This window comes from Coptis chinensis, chromosome 5 (genome assembly GCF_015680905.1).
Source record: "Coptis chinensis isolate HL-2020 chromosome 5, ASM1568090v1, whole genome shotgun sequence".
In the NCBI taxonomy this organism is placed as follows: Eukaryota; Viridiplantae; Streptophyta; class Magnoliopsida; order Ranunculales; family Ranunculaceae; genus Coptis; species Coptis chinensis.
Genome location: NC_141460.1, coordinates 15,244,663 through 15,266,000, shown reverse-complemented (window position 1 = coordinate 15,266,000; position 21,338 = coordinate 15,244,663). Strand labels below are relative to the sequence as shown.

The window sequence follows — 21,338 nt, the reverse complement described above, 5'->3', positions numbered from 1 at the left end:
GAGATACCCCCTTGTTTTCAAATTCATTTGATATACCCCCCTACTGCTCACTTCCGTTGGTCACCAAACAGAAAAAAAAACAATTTTATACCCTTTTTGCCCTTCCACGTGTATACACTATCATAGTTTAATTATGCCTATTCTTCAACACTAGTCCACATGTATACACTACCATCCAAAGTAAGGATGATACATACTATGTAGCATACCATTTTCTGGATGATACATACTATATAACATCCTGTTGAGCCCCATTATCACTTTGTTCTCACCATTCTTACTGGAAGTTTTGGTCTACCAAAGTAAGGATGATACATACTATATAGCATCCTGTAAGGATGATACATACTATGTAGCATACTATTTTCTAGATGATACATACTATATAGCATCCTGTAAGGATGATACATACAATGTAGCATACCATTTTCTAGATGATACATACTATATAGCATCCTGTATACACGTGGAAGGGTAAAAAGGGCATAAAATTGTTTTTTTTCTGTTTGGTGACCAACGGAAGTGAGCAGTAGGGGGGTATATCAAATGAATTTGAAAATAGGGGGGTATCTCAAAACAAAATTGCAAAACAGGGAGGTATCTCAAATTAACCCAAAAAATAAATATAAATTAGAAACATGATGCAAATGCGTGAAACTAATCTTTAAAAATTATTAACGGGAAATCGGAAACCGGATGCAACTACATTGAACTAATTTCAAAAAATAATTAACGAAAAATCAAAAACTGGATGCAAATTCATTGAACTAACCTCAAACAATAATTAACGGGAAATCAAAAACTAGATGCAAAGGCAACCTCATCAAATAATAAACGAGAAATCGGAAACTGAATGCAAATGTATTAAACTAATCTCAAAAAAATGATTAACGGAAAATCGGAAGCTGGATGCAAATGCATTGAACTGAGCTTGAAGAATAATTAACATGAATTGGAAATTGGATGCAAATACATTAAATTAACTGCAAAGAATAATTAACAAGAAATCGAAAACTAGATGCAACTGCATTGAACTAACCTCAAAAAATAAATAATAAAAAATAAAAAACTGGATGCAAATGCATTGAACTAACTTCAAAATATAGATGTGTTATATATTGTGGGAATGTCTCGATAACTATAGTTTTGCATTTAAAACGGTGTTTATCTTATCTTTTTTCGTATAATTTGGAACACCTTGTTATTCAAGTTGCTTCAATATGAACTTCGTCTTATTAGACAATCTCACTAAATTTCAATCAAACTTCTATTATTAAACAACAAATAAAGTTGAAGGGTTTTATCAATGGTGAGTTATTTTTTTTTAATATAGAGTACGTGGGGTTTTCATGTTATAAGAAATTTGGAAGAGTGATCAATACAATATTTGTATATAATAGTTATGCATATATTTTTCAGAATAATTAATATGACAGGACCCGTTCGTAGATAATCTTTGAAGATCCCACATAGTGAGTCAGATATATAATATAAAAAATAATTAACGGAAAATCGGGAACTAGATAATCTTTGATGATCCTATATAATAAATCAATCATAATTTATTTTTATGTCATGTTTGCAAGGACACTACAGATGGATAAGTAGAAAGTTGGTATTACACACCACGTTGGATAATTAAAAGGAAATTGAAAACTGGATTCAAATACATTGAACTGAGCTCAAAGAGTAATTAACGAAAAATCGAAAACTTTATGCAAATGCAATAAACTAAACTCAAAAAGTAATTAACTAGAAATCGAAAATTGGATGCAACTGCATTAAACTAACGTCAGAGAATAACTAATGGGAAATTAGAAATTGGATGCAAATCCTTGAAAAATATTTAACTGGAAATCAGAAACGGTATGCAAAAATACATCAAACAAACATCAAATAATAATTAACGGTAAATCAGAAACTGGATGCAAATGCATTGAACTAACCTCAAAATATAATTAACATAAAATAAAAAACCAAATGCAACTGCATTGAACTAACCTCATGGAATAATTGACAGGAAATCAGAAACTAGATTCAAATGCATTGAAATAACTTCAAATAATAGTTAACGGAAAATTAGAAACCGGATGAAATTGCATCGAACTAACCTCAAAGCATAAATAATCAAAAATCATAAACTAGATGCAAATGTATTGAACTAACCTCACAGAGTTATTAATGAGAAATCGGAAATTGGATGCAAATGCAATGAACTAATCTAAATACTAATTAACAAATATAGAAACATCAAAAAAATGGATGCAAATGCACTGAACTAACCTTAATGAATAATTAACAGGAAATCATAAATTTGATGCAACTGCATTGAACAAACTTCAAAAAAAAATTAACGGGAAATTGAAAACTTGTTGCAAATGCATGAAACAACTAACCTCAAAAAACAATTAACGGGAAATCGGAAATTGGGTGCAACTGTATTGAACTAACCTCAAAGAATAATTATCGGAAAATCGGAAACTGGATGCAACTGTATTAACTAACAAGCCGAGAAATCAAAAATTGGATGCAATATCCTTGATGAATATTTAACGGAAAATCAGAAACTGGATGCAAATGCATTGAAATAACATCAAAGAATAGTTAACTGAAAATCGGAAACCGGATGTAACTACATCGAACTACCCTCAAAGCATAAATAATCGAAAATTTGAAGCTAGATGTGAACTAACTTTGAAAAAAAATTAACGAGAAATCAGAAATTAGATGCAGATGTATTAAACTAACCTCAAAGAATAATTAACGGGAAATTGGAACCTTGATGCAAATGCAATTAACTAATCTCAAAGAGTAATTAACGAAACATTGAAAACTAGATGAAACTATACTGAATTAACCTTAATGAATAACTAATGGAAAATCGTAAACTTGGTGCAACTGCATTGAACTAGGCTCAAATAATAATTAATGAGAAATCAGAAACTTGATACAACTACATTGAATTAACCTCAAAGAATAATTAATGGGAAATCAAAAACTAGATCCAACTACATTGAACTAGCCTCAAAGAATAATTAACGTAAAATCGAAAACTTGATGCAAATGCATTGAACTAACCTCGAAACATAGTTGTATTATATATAGGGAGAATATAATATCTCGACAAGTATAGTTTTGCAATTTAAGTAGTGTTTATTATAATTAATTTATTATGATTGGAAATGCTTTGCTATTTAAGTAGCTTCAATATCATCTTCGCCATATTGGGCATTCTCACAAAATTTCAATCAAACTTCTATTACTAAACATAATAACAAAAATAAATCGATGGGTTTTACCAAGGTTTGATTGAAATTTGAGTTCGTAGGATGGGTTCGAAAGCTAGTATTAACTAAAAGAAAGATCCTTTGAGTTTAGCCTTAGTCCTCTTTATATAAGAGAGGGCTAGATTTATAATTTCGTGCATGGGCTTTGGAGCTATGTTTTAGTCCATTAAATCAAGCCCACAACCTAATTACTTAAGTCCAAAAAGGGTTTCTCTGTTGGAAATTACTACAATAGTCTTTTCATCCACTTTTACTCCTCTTATTGGATCAAAGGCTGGACTGTTAGAAAGCTCTTTCCAAGACGGTCTTTTTGACATATAATAAGCCCACTTCCGAGGTCTGAGTCCAAAGTTACGGCCTGCGAAAGTTCAGTTAACTTTTATGCTCTATTTCTGCCCCCGTTGACTTTGACTTTTCAGCTTTGACTATGCTTTAAAAATGCTTTTTCTCCTTGAATCTTGGCCTTTAATCATGGAACTTCTTAGCAACCAACCTTTACTCCTTTCTCTTGCAAAAGTGACATATTTCTTCACATATTTGACTCCAATACCTAAAATACACAAAAGCACATAAACAGTACTAACTCTTATTTATTATACATATATTGGTCTAAATGTAATATTATTAAGGGGTTAAAACTACAGTTTTGGGCTCTTATCAACCCATTTGAACTTCCAATTTGGCGACCGATTGTGCTAACTAGGCAAGGGTTTCCTCTAAAGGTGAGGGTTTCGGTGGTTAGGGTGCATACTGCTGCACTGGGTTTGAGTTACCCACAGGACCTCCCTGATGTATACCTTTAGACCAAGATAAATTGGGGTGGTTACGCTACCCAAGGTTATATGTGTTAGAAAAAGGATTATTGGCTGGCATTTAGTATGAATATATTAAAAGCATTGACTTGTTCAGTTACATCAGGGCAATTATCTATAACGGGATCAAGATTATCACACAAAAGACAACCATGGGCATCAATATTGTTAACTAGAGCTAGAGAGTTTCCCTCTTTTTCTAGCTCGAGAGCTTCAACTCTTCTAATTAAAGCGGCCATCCTAGCGTTCATGTCAAATTCCTTGTCAACGCGGAACAAACCATTCTGTGTAGTACGACTAGCCACCTTTTTAGGCTCATGGCTAGTTTCCCATTGCTGGACCTTCTCAGAGACTTCTTCTAAAAAGGTCCACGCTTCATCTACAGTCTTATCACAAAAATCTACAGTACTCATGGTCTCAATCATAGCCTTAGAATTAAAATCAAGACCCTCATCGAGAATCTGCACTAGCATACCCTTCTCTAGGCCATGGTTAGGACACTGCAAGAGAGCATGCCCTTAAACCTCTCCATACACTTCCATAATGACTCTCCATCAGTTTGGCAAAAAATGACAAATCTTTTCTAAAAGCAGTTGCCTTATGATTAGAGAAAAAGTTCTTTAAAAATACAATGCATAACTTTTCCCATCCCGTTATGGAATTCGATGGGAGAGTGTGAAACCAACTCTTGGCTTTTTCTTTAAGAGAAAAAAGAAATAATTTTAATTTTATAACTTCATCACTAAATTGTTGAATCTTAATAGTCCCACAAATATCCTCAAATTCCTTTACATGAAGATATGGATCTTCCTCCTCCGTTCCCCTAACTTAGGAAGGAGCCCCAGCAGATTGGGTTCCAACTCGAAGTGATCGATTAGCATTGGTTGCAGGGAGAACATGCAAGATGGTCGGGTTGTCCTAGTAGGATATATGTATTCCTTAATAGATCTAGGTACTTGGGCAACCACGTCATTGTTATTACCCTCCATGTCAGCAAAAATATATGTATTGCCAACAAACGTTACGGGTACCTCTAACTAACTCGGGATTTCTACTTCTCCTATGGAGAGTGAGTTCAATCTCAGGATCAAATGGTGCTAAAGGTGTGTTATTAGACTGAGTTTCTACCATAAACTATTTCAAAAACCTAGGACTCTTATTTAACTATCACGGCGCACAAGACGAACAAATTTAAACTACGAGTAAACAGAATACCTCCCTTAGTTTCACTGTGTCCTCCAGCACTGGAACACTTGTACAAGCACGGTTCTGGATTCCTCACAGCAATTGGAAGTAGCCTGAAAAAAATCAGATGTCTCAGTATAGAAGTCAAAGCGCTGCGTGCCCAAAAAAAAACGTAACTTCGGGAATAGAGCGCGTGCGCTCAGGCTTTAATTTTGTAGAAAATCGAAGAAGGCAGCAGCACGCTTTTGAAGAAAGGCAAACTAGGACGTAGATGCGCTCTAAGTTTCTCACAGGTGGTTTTCAAATTTTTCAAGAAACTTATCACAGAGGTCAGGAACTTATTCCTATGGTCTTATGCAGGAAGTACAAAGCAGAAACTTAAATTATCACTATGACTAATTTTAACTACAAAAAATTATAAAATATAAAAAAATAGTGTTTTAACGTTCAATTATGCCACTACAATCCCCGACAGCGGCGCCAAAAACTTGATAGAGATTTAACCAACCTAAATAAATAGGTTAATTAACTCATATTACTATTACTACTTGCAAACGCACAAGGTCTATTGTAGTAGGTGTGCGAGAACAAGGTCAAACCCACAGGGATTGTGATCTAGGAATAACTTAATTTTAAAATACTACTTAACCTAATCCAAATATTATGGCTATTGATTAAAAGAGTGGTTAACTACTTCTATATTAATTATACTAGGAAAATTATGCAACTTGTTTTAACTATGAATGGTGGAAACACTAAGGCGTTTGATTCCACCCTAGACTCTTGTAGGTTCTCTTAATTCACTAATTTAAAGTTCTCTTTTATCATACAAGTAGCATGAGGGAAAGGTAACCTTAGCTTGCTCGAAGATGTGATCGTGTATATCTTATATCAATTTATGTATGAGGTTGCTTGAATTTTCAGCACATAAGTATAAACTCCTAGCAAGAACTGTCTTCTTACAGCACAACTCTTCACAAGCTTATAATAATACTAAAGGCAAAGCTTTGATGATAGCAACACTTAATCTAACTATGGACTAGTCAATACATGAAGACTATCAAGATAGATATAATCCACGAAAGTAGTGCTACTATAAACAGTGAAATTAATCAAGCTAGCTAATCATTAAAAATCAAGTTGAAAACAGTAAACAGTAATCAAGAAAATCCTACGCGAGTCTAGGGCTTCCTCTAAGCCCTAGCTTCTTACTTAGCTACTCTTAAACATGATGAAAGAAGCAAGACAATACATGAAAGGAGTCATTGACAAAACCGTTGTTCTGTATGGTAGCCTCTTCTTCTTCTTCAAAAGTTTCGGTCTTCAGGTTTGTGATTTTGTGTGTTGGGGGCGAGAGAGAAAGAGCTCTCCACTTCCTTTGTTTATATAAAGGTCCATTAGGGCGTACAAGCCTTGGAATCCCTTTTGGAACCTTTCCTTTTGTGTTTGAATCACTTTTGGAACTATCCAAATTGATTGCAAGTGGTGAGTTGCGCGCTGCGAAGGGTTTGGAAAAACACTGTTATTCTGCGAAATTAGAAGGGAGCACGGGCGCACTCTAACATAGGCTTATTCAAGCGCGGGCGCGCTTTGACCTCTTGACAACAGTACCTCAACTTTTTCCTGTATCTTTATAATGTCATACACATGTTATTTCATATCTCGTTTTGTGTAGTCTCTATGTAATCAAGACGTGAGAATCTCACAACTCCGTAAAGGCATCGGTCTCAGCCCGTTTCTTCGTATTTGCATTGAGTTCTGTAAAACCAAGGAAATAGACTAATCAAAGGAACTTATATTAATTAACTATACAATATAACATAAATATGGGCATACATGTGTAGCATTTATGTGCTTATCAGCTTGCGTGGATTAGGCTAGGGTGGGTTGGGCATCGGTGGATTGGGCTTGAACTTTTGGGGCTTGGGTAGGTTGGTCTTGGACATATTGGTTGGCCCCATGCCCCAACTCTAGGTCAGCAAATATTTCTTGGTTGGGCTGGGCTTGGTGCAAGTCAGCCCAAGCGGAGAACAGAAAAGCACTTAAAGAAACAAAAAGTCCAGCTAATACAATAACAACGCCTATGCTCTCATACTAGATTGCCATCTTAATTTTCAATATCACAGCCCAAACTGATAAAAAGCAAAATTAGAAATGGGCAAATGTTGTACCATAAGTGAAGCCCCCTTCAAAGGTGAAATATTCAAGGTGCAAACTCCTCACAAACAACGTTATTACCACCGCTAAAGTAAACTGACTCATAATGTAAATGTTAGTGTGTTCTTCAAATATTCTTTTGACCCACATGGTCTCGCTATAGGTGGCCAGAGTATGAAGGATTCAAATTTGGAATAAACACCAGGTTGCAGCGTGCAACATCTGTAATAAATCTCATAATTAAGTTAATATAAATGAAGTACAACAAAAAAAAATGTGCAACCAAATAAGGAAAAAACAAATTGGAAAGAAGATACACAGAAACAGCACAATACGTTCTGTCCAACAATAGCTTCATCTCAATCAATGATCTACTTTTCTTGATCTACAAAATAAAAATATGTTACAAAGGAAGGAAATATACATATGAGTTTCAATAAAAAATAAGGGTGGCAGCTCAACCTGAAAATTCTAGCCTTATTCAGAGGATATCATATCAACAAGGAAATTCTGGATGTAATTGCAGTACGTGTTGAAAATCGTGATACAAATTATTTGCACGGGATTGGGGCGAGGATTGATAATTTAGATGAAAATTGTCCGCTCAGACAGTGGATTTGTAATATGAGAAAGGCAACTCAACCTGAAAATTCTATGTTTATTGAGAGGATACCAAGTCAAGAACAAAGTATGTTACAAAGTCAAAGACTGGAAATTAGAAGAGGTGAAAATTCTGCTAGACGTAAAAGAGCACGTACAAAACTAAAAAATGAGTAACGTACTGTTATTCGGGATATTGACACCTCTCGTCGAAAGCGAGCACGAGCAAATCAGACAATTGAGCAACATTCTTTGTGTTGAGATGTTGATACCTCCCGACGCAAGTAAGTGCGAACTGGTCAAACCTTTGGCCAACAAGGTGTTCGGCGTCATCTAGATAATGATCAAAGAAACTTGTCTAACCAAAATGAAACGGCAGAGATACATCGTTTCAAGCTGGCTTTACGTAGAGCTCTTCGAAGACTAATAGTTGAAAATCAAGACCTGTTGAACGGGCAGTTCATAATGCACTACGTGTGTTTTATAGAAAGGCAGCTCTTCGTATAATTGCTCACCAAAGATTTTTTTCAAAATAGTTGCTCTTTCCCGCAGGATAGTTGCTCGATATGGACGAGTTCCACAACCACAATCCCATGTACAATCGAGTATTGGAGATAACAATAGATGTGACGTGACTATTCAAACACAAATTGTGAATGATTGCTTACCTCTTACCAATGCACAAGTTTTCAGAAAATCATGTAACGATATTGTATGGTTAAGTTGTCTAGAATGCAAACGAAGATTCCCTAATTTGAAGATATCTGCAGGCATTTGTTCTTCTTGCAAGTCTATGGTTAAGTTGTCTAGAATGCCAAAGAAGATTCCCTGATTTGAATTAATCTATAGGTATGTGTTCTTCTTGCAAGTCAGATAAGCGAGGGAACCACCAAACAAGCATGTTCAGTGTGGATAACTCAGTGATCCTGGTATTATGCCTCTAGAATTGGCTCGTTTGACAGATTTAGAAAGAATTCTTATTGCTAGGGTGCACCCAATGATGTCTGTATATCGTGTTAAAGGTCAACAATACAAATAAGGTGGTAATATGATAAACTTTGCACAAGATGTCAATGCAATTGCAACCGTTTTGCCATACAAGCCTGCTGATTTATCTGCAATACTAGTTGTTAATAGGGGCGGGCCATATACAAGCAAGGAGTTTCATGTTCGTCGCGAGTTTGTACGTGAAGCATTGGTTTGGTTTAAAAAATATCATCGGCACTATGGTGATATAATTATTGATGACATAACTCTAGAAAGACTTCCAGTAGATGGGATACCAGAAGACATCCCAAGTGCGGGAGAAAGTTTGGGAGATCTTAACAATGGAGACAAAACAGTGCAGATGCAGGCAGATGAGTATGAAGGACCACTTGAGCTACATAACCAAGATTTCCACATTGATGATTTTCATGCTGCTGGTATTATTGCTATTTTGCCGCAACCTAATCAACAAGCATGTCTCTTAAGGGGGCATTGCAAGTTCCAAATGCAGATCAGACACATGTGTATATGCTTTTCACTATAGAGATCATTAATGAGTTTTCAACTCCTGGATACATTGCTATGGCTTTTCCAACCTTGTTTCCTTGCGGTAATGCTGATTTGAGGCAAGCCCGTCAAAGAAAAGTAAACCCGTTGCAATACTTTCAATATTTGATGAAGTATGATGATGGTCGTTTTGCCAAAGATTCAAGATTTCGGTACTTTGTTTGGAACTCTTTATCAAGGTGGCAAGCATTTGTATTGGGTGATGTTTTTGTGAGAAAGAATCCAGGAGATGCAGAGTTGTCAATACAAGATATTCGAGATAGATTTCATCTAGTGACAAACAACTAGTCAGTGGCATTTCTTACTTTGCAAGGAATATCCATGGTACTCGTGCTTTTTGGTTTACAAGGTTGAAAGAGTTAACAGCCATAGTGAAACAGTTAGGTCCGCCAACGATATTCTTCACATTCAGTGCTGCTGACATGCAATGGCCAGAACTATTTCACATTTTGGATCCATCTAATGCACTTCACAGGTTGTCTCATTTTAATGTTAAATGATGGTGTTGTACATCATTTTAATATATCTTCTCTATGCGTTAGGAATTATTTGAGGATCTTTACAGGTATGACATGTTGAATTATATGACTTACAGGTTGTCTCCTTTAGAAAAAAGGAGGGGACGTGCAAGGTTGGTTAACGAAAATCCAAGTGTCATCGCATGGTTCTTTCAGGCTAGGGTATCCAATTTCTTTCGGGAATATTTAAGCAATGAGTTTTTTGTGGTTGATCATTAGTACCGGTTTGAGTGGCAGAATCGTGGCTGTGGTCATATTCATGGATTTCTTTGGCTAAGAGGTGCTCCAGATGTTAGCGGGATAGGTACAAGCGCAGAGGTTAGATCAAATGTCATTGAATATTTTGATAGGCTTGTTTCCACTGTAAATCCAGATCCTATCATGGATAGAAATATACGAGAGCATTTGTGAGCGTACTTTGCCACTTGAGTTGAATCTTGATACAGATGAAAATGACTATGCTTTATTGGTTAATTGGGTCATGTGACACAGCATATGTGGAAGCCATTTCTTACATTTACATAAAACAACAAAATAGATGGGATACCGCTTTAGATATCCATTTGATGTACTTGATCAATCGAAGATTATTGAAGAACCGCCTAACAGTAATATGTTCCGATTTATGGGGCGTCGGAATGATGAGTTAGTCTGCTCCCATAATAGAAAAATTCTACAGACATGGCGTGCAAACATTGATTGGTCGCCCATCCTTTCGATGCAGTCTGTAGTAAATTACATTGCTAAGTATGATTCAAAATCTGAGCTTGCATCAAAGAGTTTTACAGAAATTACATTGGCACACTTCTCGAGCTAGTGCAATTGTGCGTTTGGTTCCACAACTGGATGGTGACATCCTACCAAACACTGAAAAATGGGAATAATTTTGTCGTTAACAAGTCTTGATTCATCCCCATTTTCGGAGTCTGGAAGAAGTAAAAGGGGATTTCATACTATGGTCAGAAAGGTACATTGACTTGGGCTTCGAAGAACACCAATCAATAATTCTTCCTGAACCTGTTGATGAAGAATTCGAAGATGATATTAAGATAGAGAATGATATGGAAGACCTATTTCGAGATGAATGGATGATGGCAGTAGCAATAGGTCCCTTGTTTGTCCCTGGGGAGAATGTCAAATTAGGAAGGCGAGACTTTGATACTTCACACAATTGGGCTGAAGGTTTATATTGATATCCAAACATGGAGAGTGAAAGAAAATTTGTGCATACTTTGCGCAGTGGAGAAGAAGTTAACATTGAACCTCTTATTGTAACCCTTGATAAATTGTCTCCTGAACAAAGAGTGGCACATGATATGGTTATTCGAGCACTAGAATGTCGAGCGTGCATTTGTATGATAGTTTGTGGCGGTGCAGGCACGGGGAAATCAACTCTCATAAATGCAATTATGAATTCAATTACTGGATTTTTTAGATCAGCTAAAGCAGTACGTGTCATGGCTCCAACTGGAGTCGCTGCTTTTAATATTGGAGGTGCAACCATACACCATGAACTCACCATCAGAACTGAACAAACAACTGAACGAAATGTTTCAAAAAAATTTAAATCTTTTGAAGGTGATCAATGTCAGCGTATGCAAGAAGACTTTAAAGACACCAAACTCATCATTATTGATGAATATAGTATGGTCAGAACATCTATGCTTGCGAATATTGATTGTCGTTGTCGAGATATTTTTGGGCCTAACGAGCCATTTGGTAATGTCTCTATTCTCCTTGTTGGTGATATGCGTTAGTTACCTCCTGTATGCGATAGGGAATTGCATAAAGGAGGTGGGAGTCCTCAGCAACTATACGGTGGACTTATGTACTCTTTTTTTGATAAATGTGTTCGATTATCTCATATATTTCGACAAGCAGGGGATAAGCAAGCCTTGTTTCGGGAAGCATTGATGAGACTCAGTGATGGAACATCCACGATTGATGACTGGAAATTATATCTGACTAGAGACTTTTCCTCGCTTAGTGCGGAAGAAATTAACACCTTCAAATATACTTTGCGTCTATTTCTGACCAAGCAAGTTGCACATGATTACAATCTCAATTGACTAATTGAGCTTGGAAAACCTGTTGCTCGAATTGTATCAAAAAATAATTGTGATACTGCTTCCAGGGTTTTGTCTAATGATGCGAAAGGCTTGGAAAAATTTTTGTGTTTATCAGTTGGTGCACGTGTTATGCTTCAATCAAACATTGCCACACACAATGGCCTAGTTAATGGTGCAATGGGCATTATTGTGGACATTGTCTATCCAAATGGTTGCAAATCACCAGAAGATACTCTTCTTGCAGTCATGGTTGACTTTGATAACTACTGTGGTCCTAAGTTCTATCTAGATTCCAATATAATACCAATTGCTCCACAAGCAACTCATTGGAAAACAAATGATACTTCATGCCAAAGAACTCAGATTCCTCTAGTTTTCTGTTGGGCTATAACAATTCATAAAAGTCAAGGGCTCACTCTTGATCAAGCTGTGGTAGATATTGGTGAAAGAGAAAGCCTCGGTTTAACATTTATTGCTTTGTCATGTACCAGAAAGTTTGTGTGATCTGACATTTAGCCCTATGTTCACTTTAAATAGATTGCAAAGAATTAGAAGATGTGCTGGTCTTAAAGGCCGATTGCAAAAGGAGAGCTATTTGCTTCATATGTCAACTACAAGCATTAGTTGAAACTACACTTATCTTGAGATTTTGTTTATATTCTCGGTATGTTAATTCGTGATTGCATCTTATAGTAGATTCATCTATATGTACCTTTAAACGTACATCTCTAAAGTTAGACAAAATATGTTTCTTTACTTGCTATCTAAGCTAGTTAGATAAGCAGTATATATGTATATTATATTTGCGATTAAGCCTACAATTATCATGTTTTTACTTTTGAAGTAATGTTTATGTCATTACCTTGAAGAAGTTTTTTTTTTATTAAGGTTTTTTATTACTTTGATAAAGTTGATGTTTTTTGTTTTTTTTAAATCTATGTAGGGACTCGGCAAATACAAACCATGAAGAACATTTTTTGACACTTGCTAGTGTATCTCGTTTGTTCCTACTGGACTTTGATTCACCTCCACCCGCCATCTTCTTTAAGCTTGATTACTAGTGTAAATCTCCACCATATGTTTAGGTGCAAATGCATAATGAGAGCTCTGTAATGAAACAATCTGTAAAGTCTTACGTGTATTTTGTTGTATGCACTAGTGTAAATCTCCACCATATGTTTAGGTGCAACTGCATAGTGAGAGCTTTGTAATGAAACAATCTGTAAAGTCTTACATGTATTTTGTTGTATGTATTATGTTTTTGAACTTATAGGATGTAAATTGTTATGTACTTTTGTGTTTGGATTGTGTTTTGTAAAAGTTGAAAGCAGGTATGACGTAGATATATGATTTAATGTTGAAATTACAAAGGAGGCTCTGTCAAAAGTTTGGATGGTGTTGTACATCTTAGTTTGTTCTATGTATTATGTTTTTTGATGGTGTTTTACAGGTATAACGTGGAGATATGATTTAATGTTGAAATTACAGAGGAGGCTCTGTCAAAATTTTGGATGGTGTTATACATCTTAGTTTGTTATATGTATTATGTTTTTGGATGGTGTTTTACAGACATAACTTGGAGATATGATTTCATGTTGAAATTACAGAGGAGAGTATAAAAAAAAATATAAATGGAGAAAAAATGAGGTTGATGTACAACTAATTTGATTTTAGTCTTAATAATGTCTTGTGATGTTTGGTTGTTGTTACAATTACGTTCATTAGATTTATTTTGTTAATACGTTTTTTGGACATGATTAAATAAAAATTTCTCATTATGTAGAGCTGGGTTTAATTATGCCAAAATGGCACTCTAGACTCTAGACTTATGATTGATTTTCTAACTTCAAAGCGTTTGAGTAATAAGGTTACATGGTTGGGCTAATTTTAATAGAACATAGTATTTCAATCTTTTAACTGAACATGGTTACGTGGTTTGCCTAATCTTTTATCTGAAAATTTTGAATTTTTTTCAAAGTCTTTTAATTTTAGTCCAACTGTGGTGATTAATTTTTTTTTTTTTGAAAAAAAATTATAATTAAATAATAATTAATTTAACGAGTGAGATTTTTATAATTAATAATTAAATTAAATAATATAATTTATAATTAACGAAATGCTATGCTTGGCCCCCCACTACAATGCAGTATACTAGTATCTTTTGATTCTTTTTAATTAATTTTATATTGTTAGAATCAGTGGACACACACTTGATCTCAAGCTTCCAAAAAAGAGTGCGCATGGTTTATGGCATAAAAGTTTGAGTTTATGACAATTTAGTACCACGTACTTTCACTTTTTTTTCTAAATGGTACCTGAACTTTATTTCTCGCATATTCGTACTACGAACTTTCAATTTGTTTCAATTTAGTACCTTAGTCTCTTTTCCGTCCAATTTCACTAACAGTTTCGCTAACTGTGTTACACTATTCACGTGAACAGTATTTTTACAATACTATTCACGTGAGCAGTGTTTTTTAGATAATCTTTAACCAATCTTTTTTAAAAACACTATTCACGTGAACAGTGCTTCTTCTTTTTTTAAAATTATCTTTAATCAATCTTAAAAAATAATTTTTTTTAAAAAAAAAACATTGTTCATGTGAATAGTATGTGTGTGTTTTTTTTAAAGATGGATTAAAGATTTTTTTTTAAAAAAACAATGTTCATGTGAATAGTGTTTTCAAAAAAAAAAAATTATCTGCTTCTTCTTTTTAAAATTATCTTTAATCAATCTTAAAAAAAAATAATTTTTTTTTAAAAAAAAAACATTGTTCATGTGAATAGTATGTGTGTGTTTTTTTTAAAGATGGATTAAAGATATTTTTTAAAAAAAACAATGTTCATGTGAATAGTGTTTTCAAAAAAAGATTGGTTAAAGATTATCTCCAAAAAAACACACACACTGGTCACGTGAATAGTGTGTGTGTTTTTTTTAAATATTGATTAAAGCTTATTTAAAAAAAAACACACACAATGTTCACATGAATAGTGTTATAAAAACATTGTTCATGTGAACAGTGTTTTTAAAAAAGATTGGTTAAAAATTATCTAAAAAACACTGTTTACGTGAATAGTTTTTTTTAAAAAAAGATTGGTTAAAGGTTATCTAAAAAAACACACACTGTTCACGTGAATAGTGTTTTTTTTTAAAAAGATTGGTTAAAGATTATCTTAAAAAAAAAACTGTTCACGTAAATAGTGTAACGCCGTTAGTGAAACAATTAGTGAAATTGGACGGAAAAGAGACTGAAACCTAAAAACAAATTGAAAGTTGGTGGTTCGTGCCAATAAATTTCCATATACAAAGCTTGTGAGAAATAAAATTTTGTTTGAACCATTTAGAAAAAAGTTACAAAAGTTTAACAACTTCCATGGTACTAAATTGTCATAAACTCTAAAAAATTTTCTCATAGATAATAACAAATGATTATTGTGATTGTCCATGGTATCTAGATATAAATATTCATAACAAATGATTATTGTGATTTTCCATGGTATCTAGATATAAATATTCATGCTCACTAACTACTTTCACTATGTTTTGACTTTTGAATCAACGTAACTGATCCTAAGAACTAAATAAAAAGCCCATAGAAAGGCCCATGAGTACCAAAAGGCCCGCGTTATTAGAGTAGAAACAGAGGAGAAGAGAAACAGAGAAGGCGCTCATGGATAGTGAGAGCAGCAAGAAGGCAAGAGCTGTTTTCATGGCATTTGGAACCAAAGGCGACGTGCTACCCATTGCTGTAACAACACTTACACACAAACTCTTTCTCTTTCTCTCTTTCTTTCTGTTTCTCTTTGTTAGCTGATCATTATACTTTTCAGGCCATTGCTGCAGGTTTTGCTACTGACCAACTTCAATACCAAGTGTTTCTCATCACTCATTCTTCTCATCAGGTTCACACCCTTATATTTCACAACTTTTATTACCAATCCATTAATCAGTTGATAACTTGAATATGAAGATGTGGTTTTGTTTTTTTTTAACAGAATTTGATTCCACATTTGGCTGCTAAGAGTGTCTCCTTTTTTCCGGTTTCATCGCCACCCGTTGTTTCTGCTTATCAGGATCATAGCACTTCAGGTTAGAATTGCAAATTTAGCATGTTTAAACCAAGAGTTGTTGTTCTACTTCTATAGGGAGAACAACAAATTTAAGTTCTAACTTGAATTCCTTTTTCTTGCTGCTCAGAGTCTGTGGAAATCTAATTTTTGATGCAGAAGAAGATCATTACAAAAGAACATAGAAATGAATGCTTGGATGTAATGGGGAGGATATTTGGAGATGGTCCAAGTATGTAAGATGACTTCGTAGTGATTAACTTTTTTGCATTGGTATCTATTTCTTTGAATTTGCATTATATACCTCTGAACATTGTTTATAGTTGAAACTGTGATTTTTGTTTTTTCACATGCTAATGCAGGAAGGATGGAGCCTTGCAGAACTCTTTCGTGTTCGCTGTGCTGTTGCTTCTCCATATGTTGTTCCGTACAGGTGCTAAAATAAGTCTCAACAATAATCTTTTCATTGTTTATTCTCCCCAACATATAATGTTAATCTTATTTCCTTATTGGATGATAGAGTAAACTGTATTGCTTGGACTGCTTATTGTTTTGATCTGGCCCTTATGTAACTTTCTTCATAGTGCACCTTCATCATTCGAACGCCAATTCAAGAAGGATATCCCACTCTCATTTAACCATCTTCAGCTAGTTCCTCCTCACAAGGTATGCCACATTTCTTTTCAATATCTAAAAAAATTAGAATTGCTTCTGAGAATCACATTCCTTCTACCCCATCTACTGCATCTTTAGACAGTTATTAGATCACGGAAAGTGTACCATTTCACAAGTGTGATATATCTTTGTAGAAACACATAAGATTAATAGCATCTGATTTTCACTTTAATGCCCAAAATAGGTTTGCTGGAATGATGTCATACATTGGATGTGGCCTCTTTTCACTGAAGATTGGGGATCATGGAGGAGTGAATTAAACCTGAGTCCTTGCCCTTTTATGGTTTGGGCCTTTGATAAATGAAGAGAAGCAATTCTCTGATCATACCTAAGCGCTTAAAAAGCTCGTAAATACCAGTATGTGTTCAATCTTAAAAGTATTTTTTTATCTTTTCAAATGCAGGATCCAGTCACAGGTCTTCCCACATCACATGATTGGGTTCAATCCCCCATGCTGTTGTAAGAATTAGGACTACCTCTTACTATGGCTTTAAATGGAGTGCCAAATCTAGTACAGGTTAAGTTGTTTTTTCCTTTTTTGCTGCACATATTTGTAGCTAGCAGAGCATATCGAACTCTTTATCCCTCTTTCCCTCTCTGACATTTTTTTAATGAACAAAATATCCAACAGGTATGGATTTAGCAAGGAAGTTGTTGAATGCCCAGGTTGTTTGTTTTATCAGTTTTTCACTATTTGTGGAATTATTTGTTGTGTGCTGCTAACCCGAAGGGAATAACAGGTTATTGGCCATCAAATGTTCGAGTATGTGGCCTTTGGTTTGTTCCCATGGAATGGCAGTTTTCATGTAACAAATGCAGAGATCTATCAATTCAATTTTCTGAAAGATATCTACACCCAAAGGATGAACTCTGTTCAACTTATATGGATTTACAATGCTTTCTGATGACTTCGACTTCAGATGTCCCCATCTTCATAGGGTTTTCTTCAGTTGGAAGGTATGTTTAGTCATTTATCTTAACTCATCTGCAACTACTGCCTAGGTTCCTGCTTTGAACATTATCAAAAGTGAAGTATTAGAATCTAAGAAAATAAGCATAGTTGGACCCTCTCAAAAGTAACATATTAGAGTTTATGAGAATATGTACTTTCTATAGACGAGCTGTAGAGACCAAGGCAGGTTATGAGTAACGCGTAAAAGCCACATTGCGTTGACATTCTGCTATTTGTTGGACTTACTGAGCTTAAACTACTCTACGTACACTATATAGGAACCATCCATGATGTACTGGTGGTCTGGTAGTATTAAATTATGTGTCATCCATGTCCTTAGTTTCTTGAACTAAGTGACCCTTGTTATATGCAGCATGGGTTTTCTGAGGAACTCACGAGCATTTCTTCTAGTACTTCAAACTGTTATACAGATCACAAATTACAGATTCATCCTTTTTACTGCTGGGTATGAACCTTTAGACTCTGCTATTCAGATGCTTGCTGAGGCATTGTCTTGTTTTGATCGAAAAATCTGCTCTGAGGATGGTGTCCTTTTTTGGGATCAGCTCTTCTGTTTTTCCGGGTACTTACTTTTGAATCCTTCTCGGCAAGAATGGTCATTTTAAGTGAGATATTCATAAATGGAAAAATTCAGCATTAAGACTCAAGAGTCAACCCAAGACTGCAAATGAGACTTTAAAAACAATCAAAAAGTCTTGTATATGTCTTCTAAAGACTTATAAAATCTTAAGGATTCTTTTTGTAGATATCCAGAAGATGTTTACGAAAGTGATTTATTCAGGAGAGTTTAGTTGAAACATATAAAGTCCATGTTTTCTTGGACCTATTTTTAGTAGACAATACCTCGATGCTTCTGGTCAAGACCCTGGACATTGGTCAAAATGTCCGTTATTTCAATAGCTGATGATGCTGGACATTGGTCATTTTGTCATTTCATTAACATTTTGTCATTTCAACTTCATTTGCGTCAAAGAAGAATTTACCAAAAACAAGGTCTTGTTGCATATCTTCACCTCTTTCTATTTTGAAGTTACTGACCATATTCTCCATGTTTGTAAAATAGTACCATCCCATACAATTGGCTCTTTCAAAGATGTGCTGTGGCGGTACATCACGGTGGCAGGTAGCAACTTATACTCATACCAGAGATTGTTATTTCAAAACCATTCAATTCACTGAGCTGATGCGACTTCCTCTTCTTCTTGGTCTTAATGGGTAAGCAGTGGTTCTACTGCAGCAGCACTACATACTGGACTCCCCCAGGTTGGTTACAGACCTCCATGGATCACTAGCATTTAATTATTTAATTATATGTTTTAGTTGGTGTTTATTGATGAATTTTGGGCTGCAGGTTATATGCCCATTTCTGTTGGATCAGTTCTATTGGGCAGAGAGGATGTTCTGGCTTGGAGTTGCACCAGAACCACTAGACAAGTACCTTTTGTTCCCAGATAAAGATGATGATACTGACATTTGGAAAGCTGCAAATGTGTTAACAAATGCCTTAAATTCAGCTTTATCTCCTGAAATAAAGGCATGTGCATCAGAAATTGCTGAAAGAATTGTTTCCGAGGTACTTACATTCTACCATTTCCATCGATGCATTTTCTCTCTTATGTTTCCTAGTAGTGGTGATCAGAGATTATATTTATACATTACAGTGCTAAGTAGAAATCATGTTCTGAAGGTGAGGCACCATTTCAATCGGCAAGGCAAGAAATCACCTAGATCAAAACCTGATCTTCAACTTCCGTCAAGTGACATAAGGATCGCTGGTCTAGATCTCTTATTTGTATCTTGTGCATGGGCATTCAGATATGATGACTGCTATCTTAATAACTTTGTTTTGTTAAGGTAGCTACTGTAGATTTAGTTTGGATGACTTGAGTCAGTGAGGGCCAGGTAAATGCTACCACGTGAGATTTTGCTTTTGATAGCATCAGCCTTCGACCTATTCCCCAAACTAGCACTAGGTGTGCTCATTTTGTATGGGGTTTGAGCTCCTCACAAGTCACAGTATAGATCATTTCCACAGAATAAGAACATTCCAAGTTTTCCACCCCCATCAAGTCTTCATTTAAAATAGAGTCAAAAAAATTTCCAGGCATAAGTGCATAACTACTATGAATGGGGTTACAAACTTCCAAATGCAATTATTATTCTTATTTTATTTTCCCTTCTATTAAGATAGTCTATATGATCATGAGAATGACCACATGAATATCTGCCCAATTCGAAATTTATAAGGGACCACATTTACCATTTTTGCTTATGTAAGAGAGACCTGTTTAGATTGGAGCAGATGTCTCTTGCTGTTTGGGATCCTTTCATGCACTATTTGACTGCGAAATTTCATTTTCGGGTGTGTTTTAAGTATGCAAAGTATAAAAATGTTGCTAAATACTTTGGAATTTTCAGGATGGAGTTGGAGAAGCTGTGAACGCTATGAAGGAAGAGATGAAGTGTCAAAGTTGAGCCAATTTAACTTTGCCTTTTTGTCAGAACTTCGGGCTTGCGAGGTTTATGGCTTTGATGTCCCATTATTGCTATTTTGTGTAATAGTATTCCTTGTGAAGTTGTGATATAATCTTTCATGTCTCATGTGACGCACTGGCATTCTTATTGTTCAACGCAACGAAATTATTTGTATGATCTTAATCTTTATAATCCAATCTTTCATGTATCAAGTACCCATTTTGTCGTTCATAATTCATATTGGATTGGCAGATGTATGTGCACCGACATATGAAGTTTATGTACACCGGGTTTTTCCCTCTTCTTTAATCATTCAAATTGGTGAGAGGTATCCAGCAAGGATAAATAGTATTTATGGGATAAAAGTCTCCAGGGATAATCTAGAAATCAATACCTATTATGTGCAGATGATCATATTATACTTTTTTTGGAGGGTCCGTGACTCCATGCATCCTGTCATCCCGCGAGCCAATTGATCCATGAATTTAAAATAGATGCAGTGAACTTGTGGTTACAGTTCATGAAAATAGTGGCAGGACGCAGGACTCCTCAAGTTTTGTAAATCAAAGATCCTCTGTTGCAGTAGCATCCATAAATAATGAAATTATTATCTGATTAGCAAAATTATAAATTATAAATGACGTTTATATTAAGCAGTCGGCTTATCGAATAGTTTCTTTGGACGCTTACTTAATATCTGACTGGTTAATTATGCAGTATTATTATTCCGTTTTCTTCACTTGTAAAACCTTGGACCAAAATATCGCCGATATATCCGATATATCGCCGATATATCGGTATTTTGGTACACCGATATCGATATTTCCGATATATATCCACCGAATATAGAATCCTTTTTTTCCGATATATATCGGAATTTCTTATATGAAACTTTATATCGCCGATATAATCGATATTTCCGATATAATCGATATATATCGGTTGACTTTTTGACCATTTTAAAA

At 35.0% G+C, this 21,338-nt stretch overlaps 1 protein-coding gene and 1 pseudogene across 2 annotated transcripts; one reads left to right on the top strand and one right to left on the bottom strand.

The window, feature by feature from the left end:
• Positions 1-4,146: 4,146 nt before the first annotated feature.
• Positions 4,147-4,572, bottom strand: LOC147496847 (uncharacterized). The gene has a single exon (XM_086562679.1). It carries the CDS (start codon positions 4,570-4,572, stop codon positions 4,147-4,149), a length of 426 nt encoding a protein of 141 aa, XP_086418805.1.
• An 11,223-nt stretch (positions 4,573-15,795) lies between these two features.
• Positions 15,796-20,590, top strand: LOC147496846 (sterol 3-beta-glucosyltransferase-like; annotated as a pseudogene). The gene is made up of 14 exons (XR_015194914.1): positions 15,796-15,931; positions 16,014-16,085; positions 16,179-16,523; positions 16,613-16,683; positions 16,835-16,916; positions 17,110-17,208; positions 17,329-17,384; positions 17,557-17,591; positions 17,666-17,882; positions 18,251-18,460; positions 18,962-19,021; positions 19,122-19,161; positions 19,250-19,471; positions 20,317-20,590. The product of XR_015194914.1 is annotated as a sterol 3-beta-glucosyltransferase-like (transcript).
• The last annotated feature ends 748 nt before the right edge of the window (positions 20,591-21,338 follow it).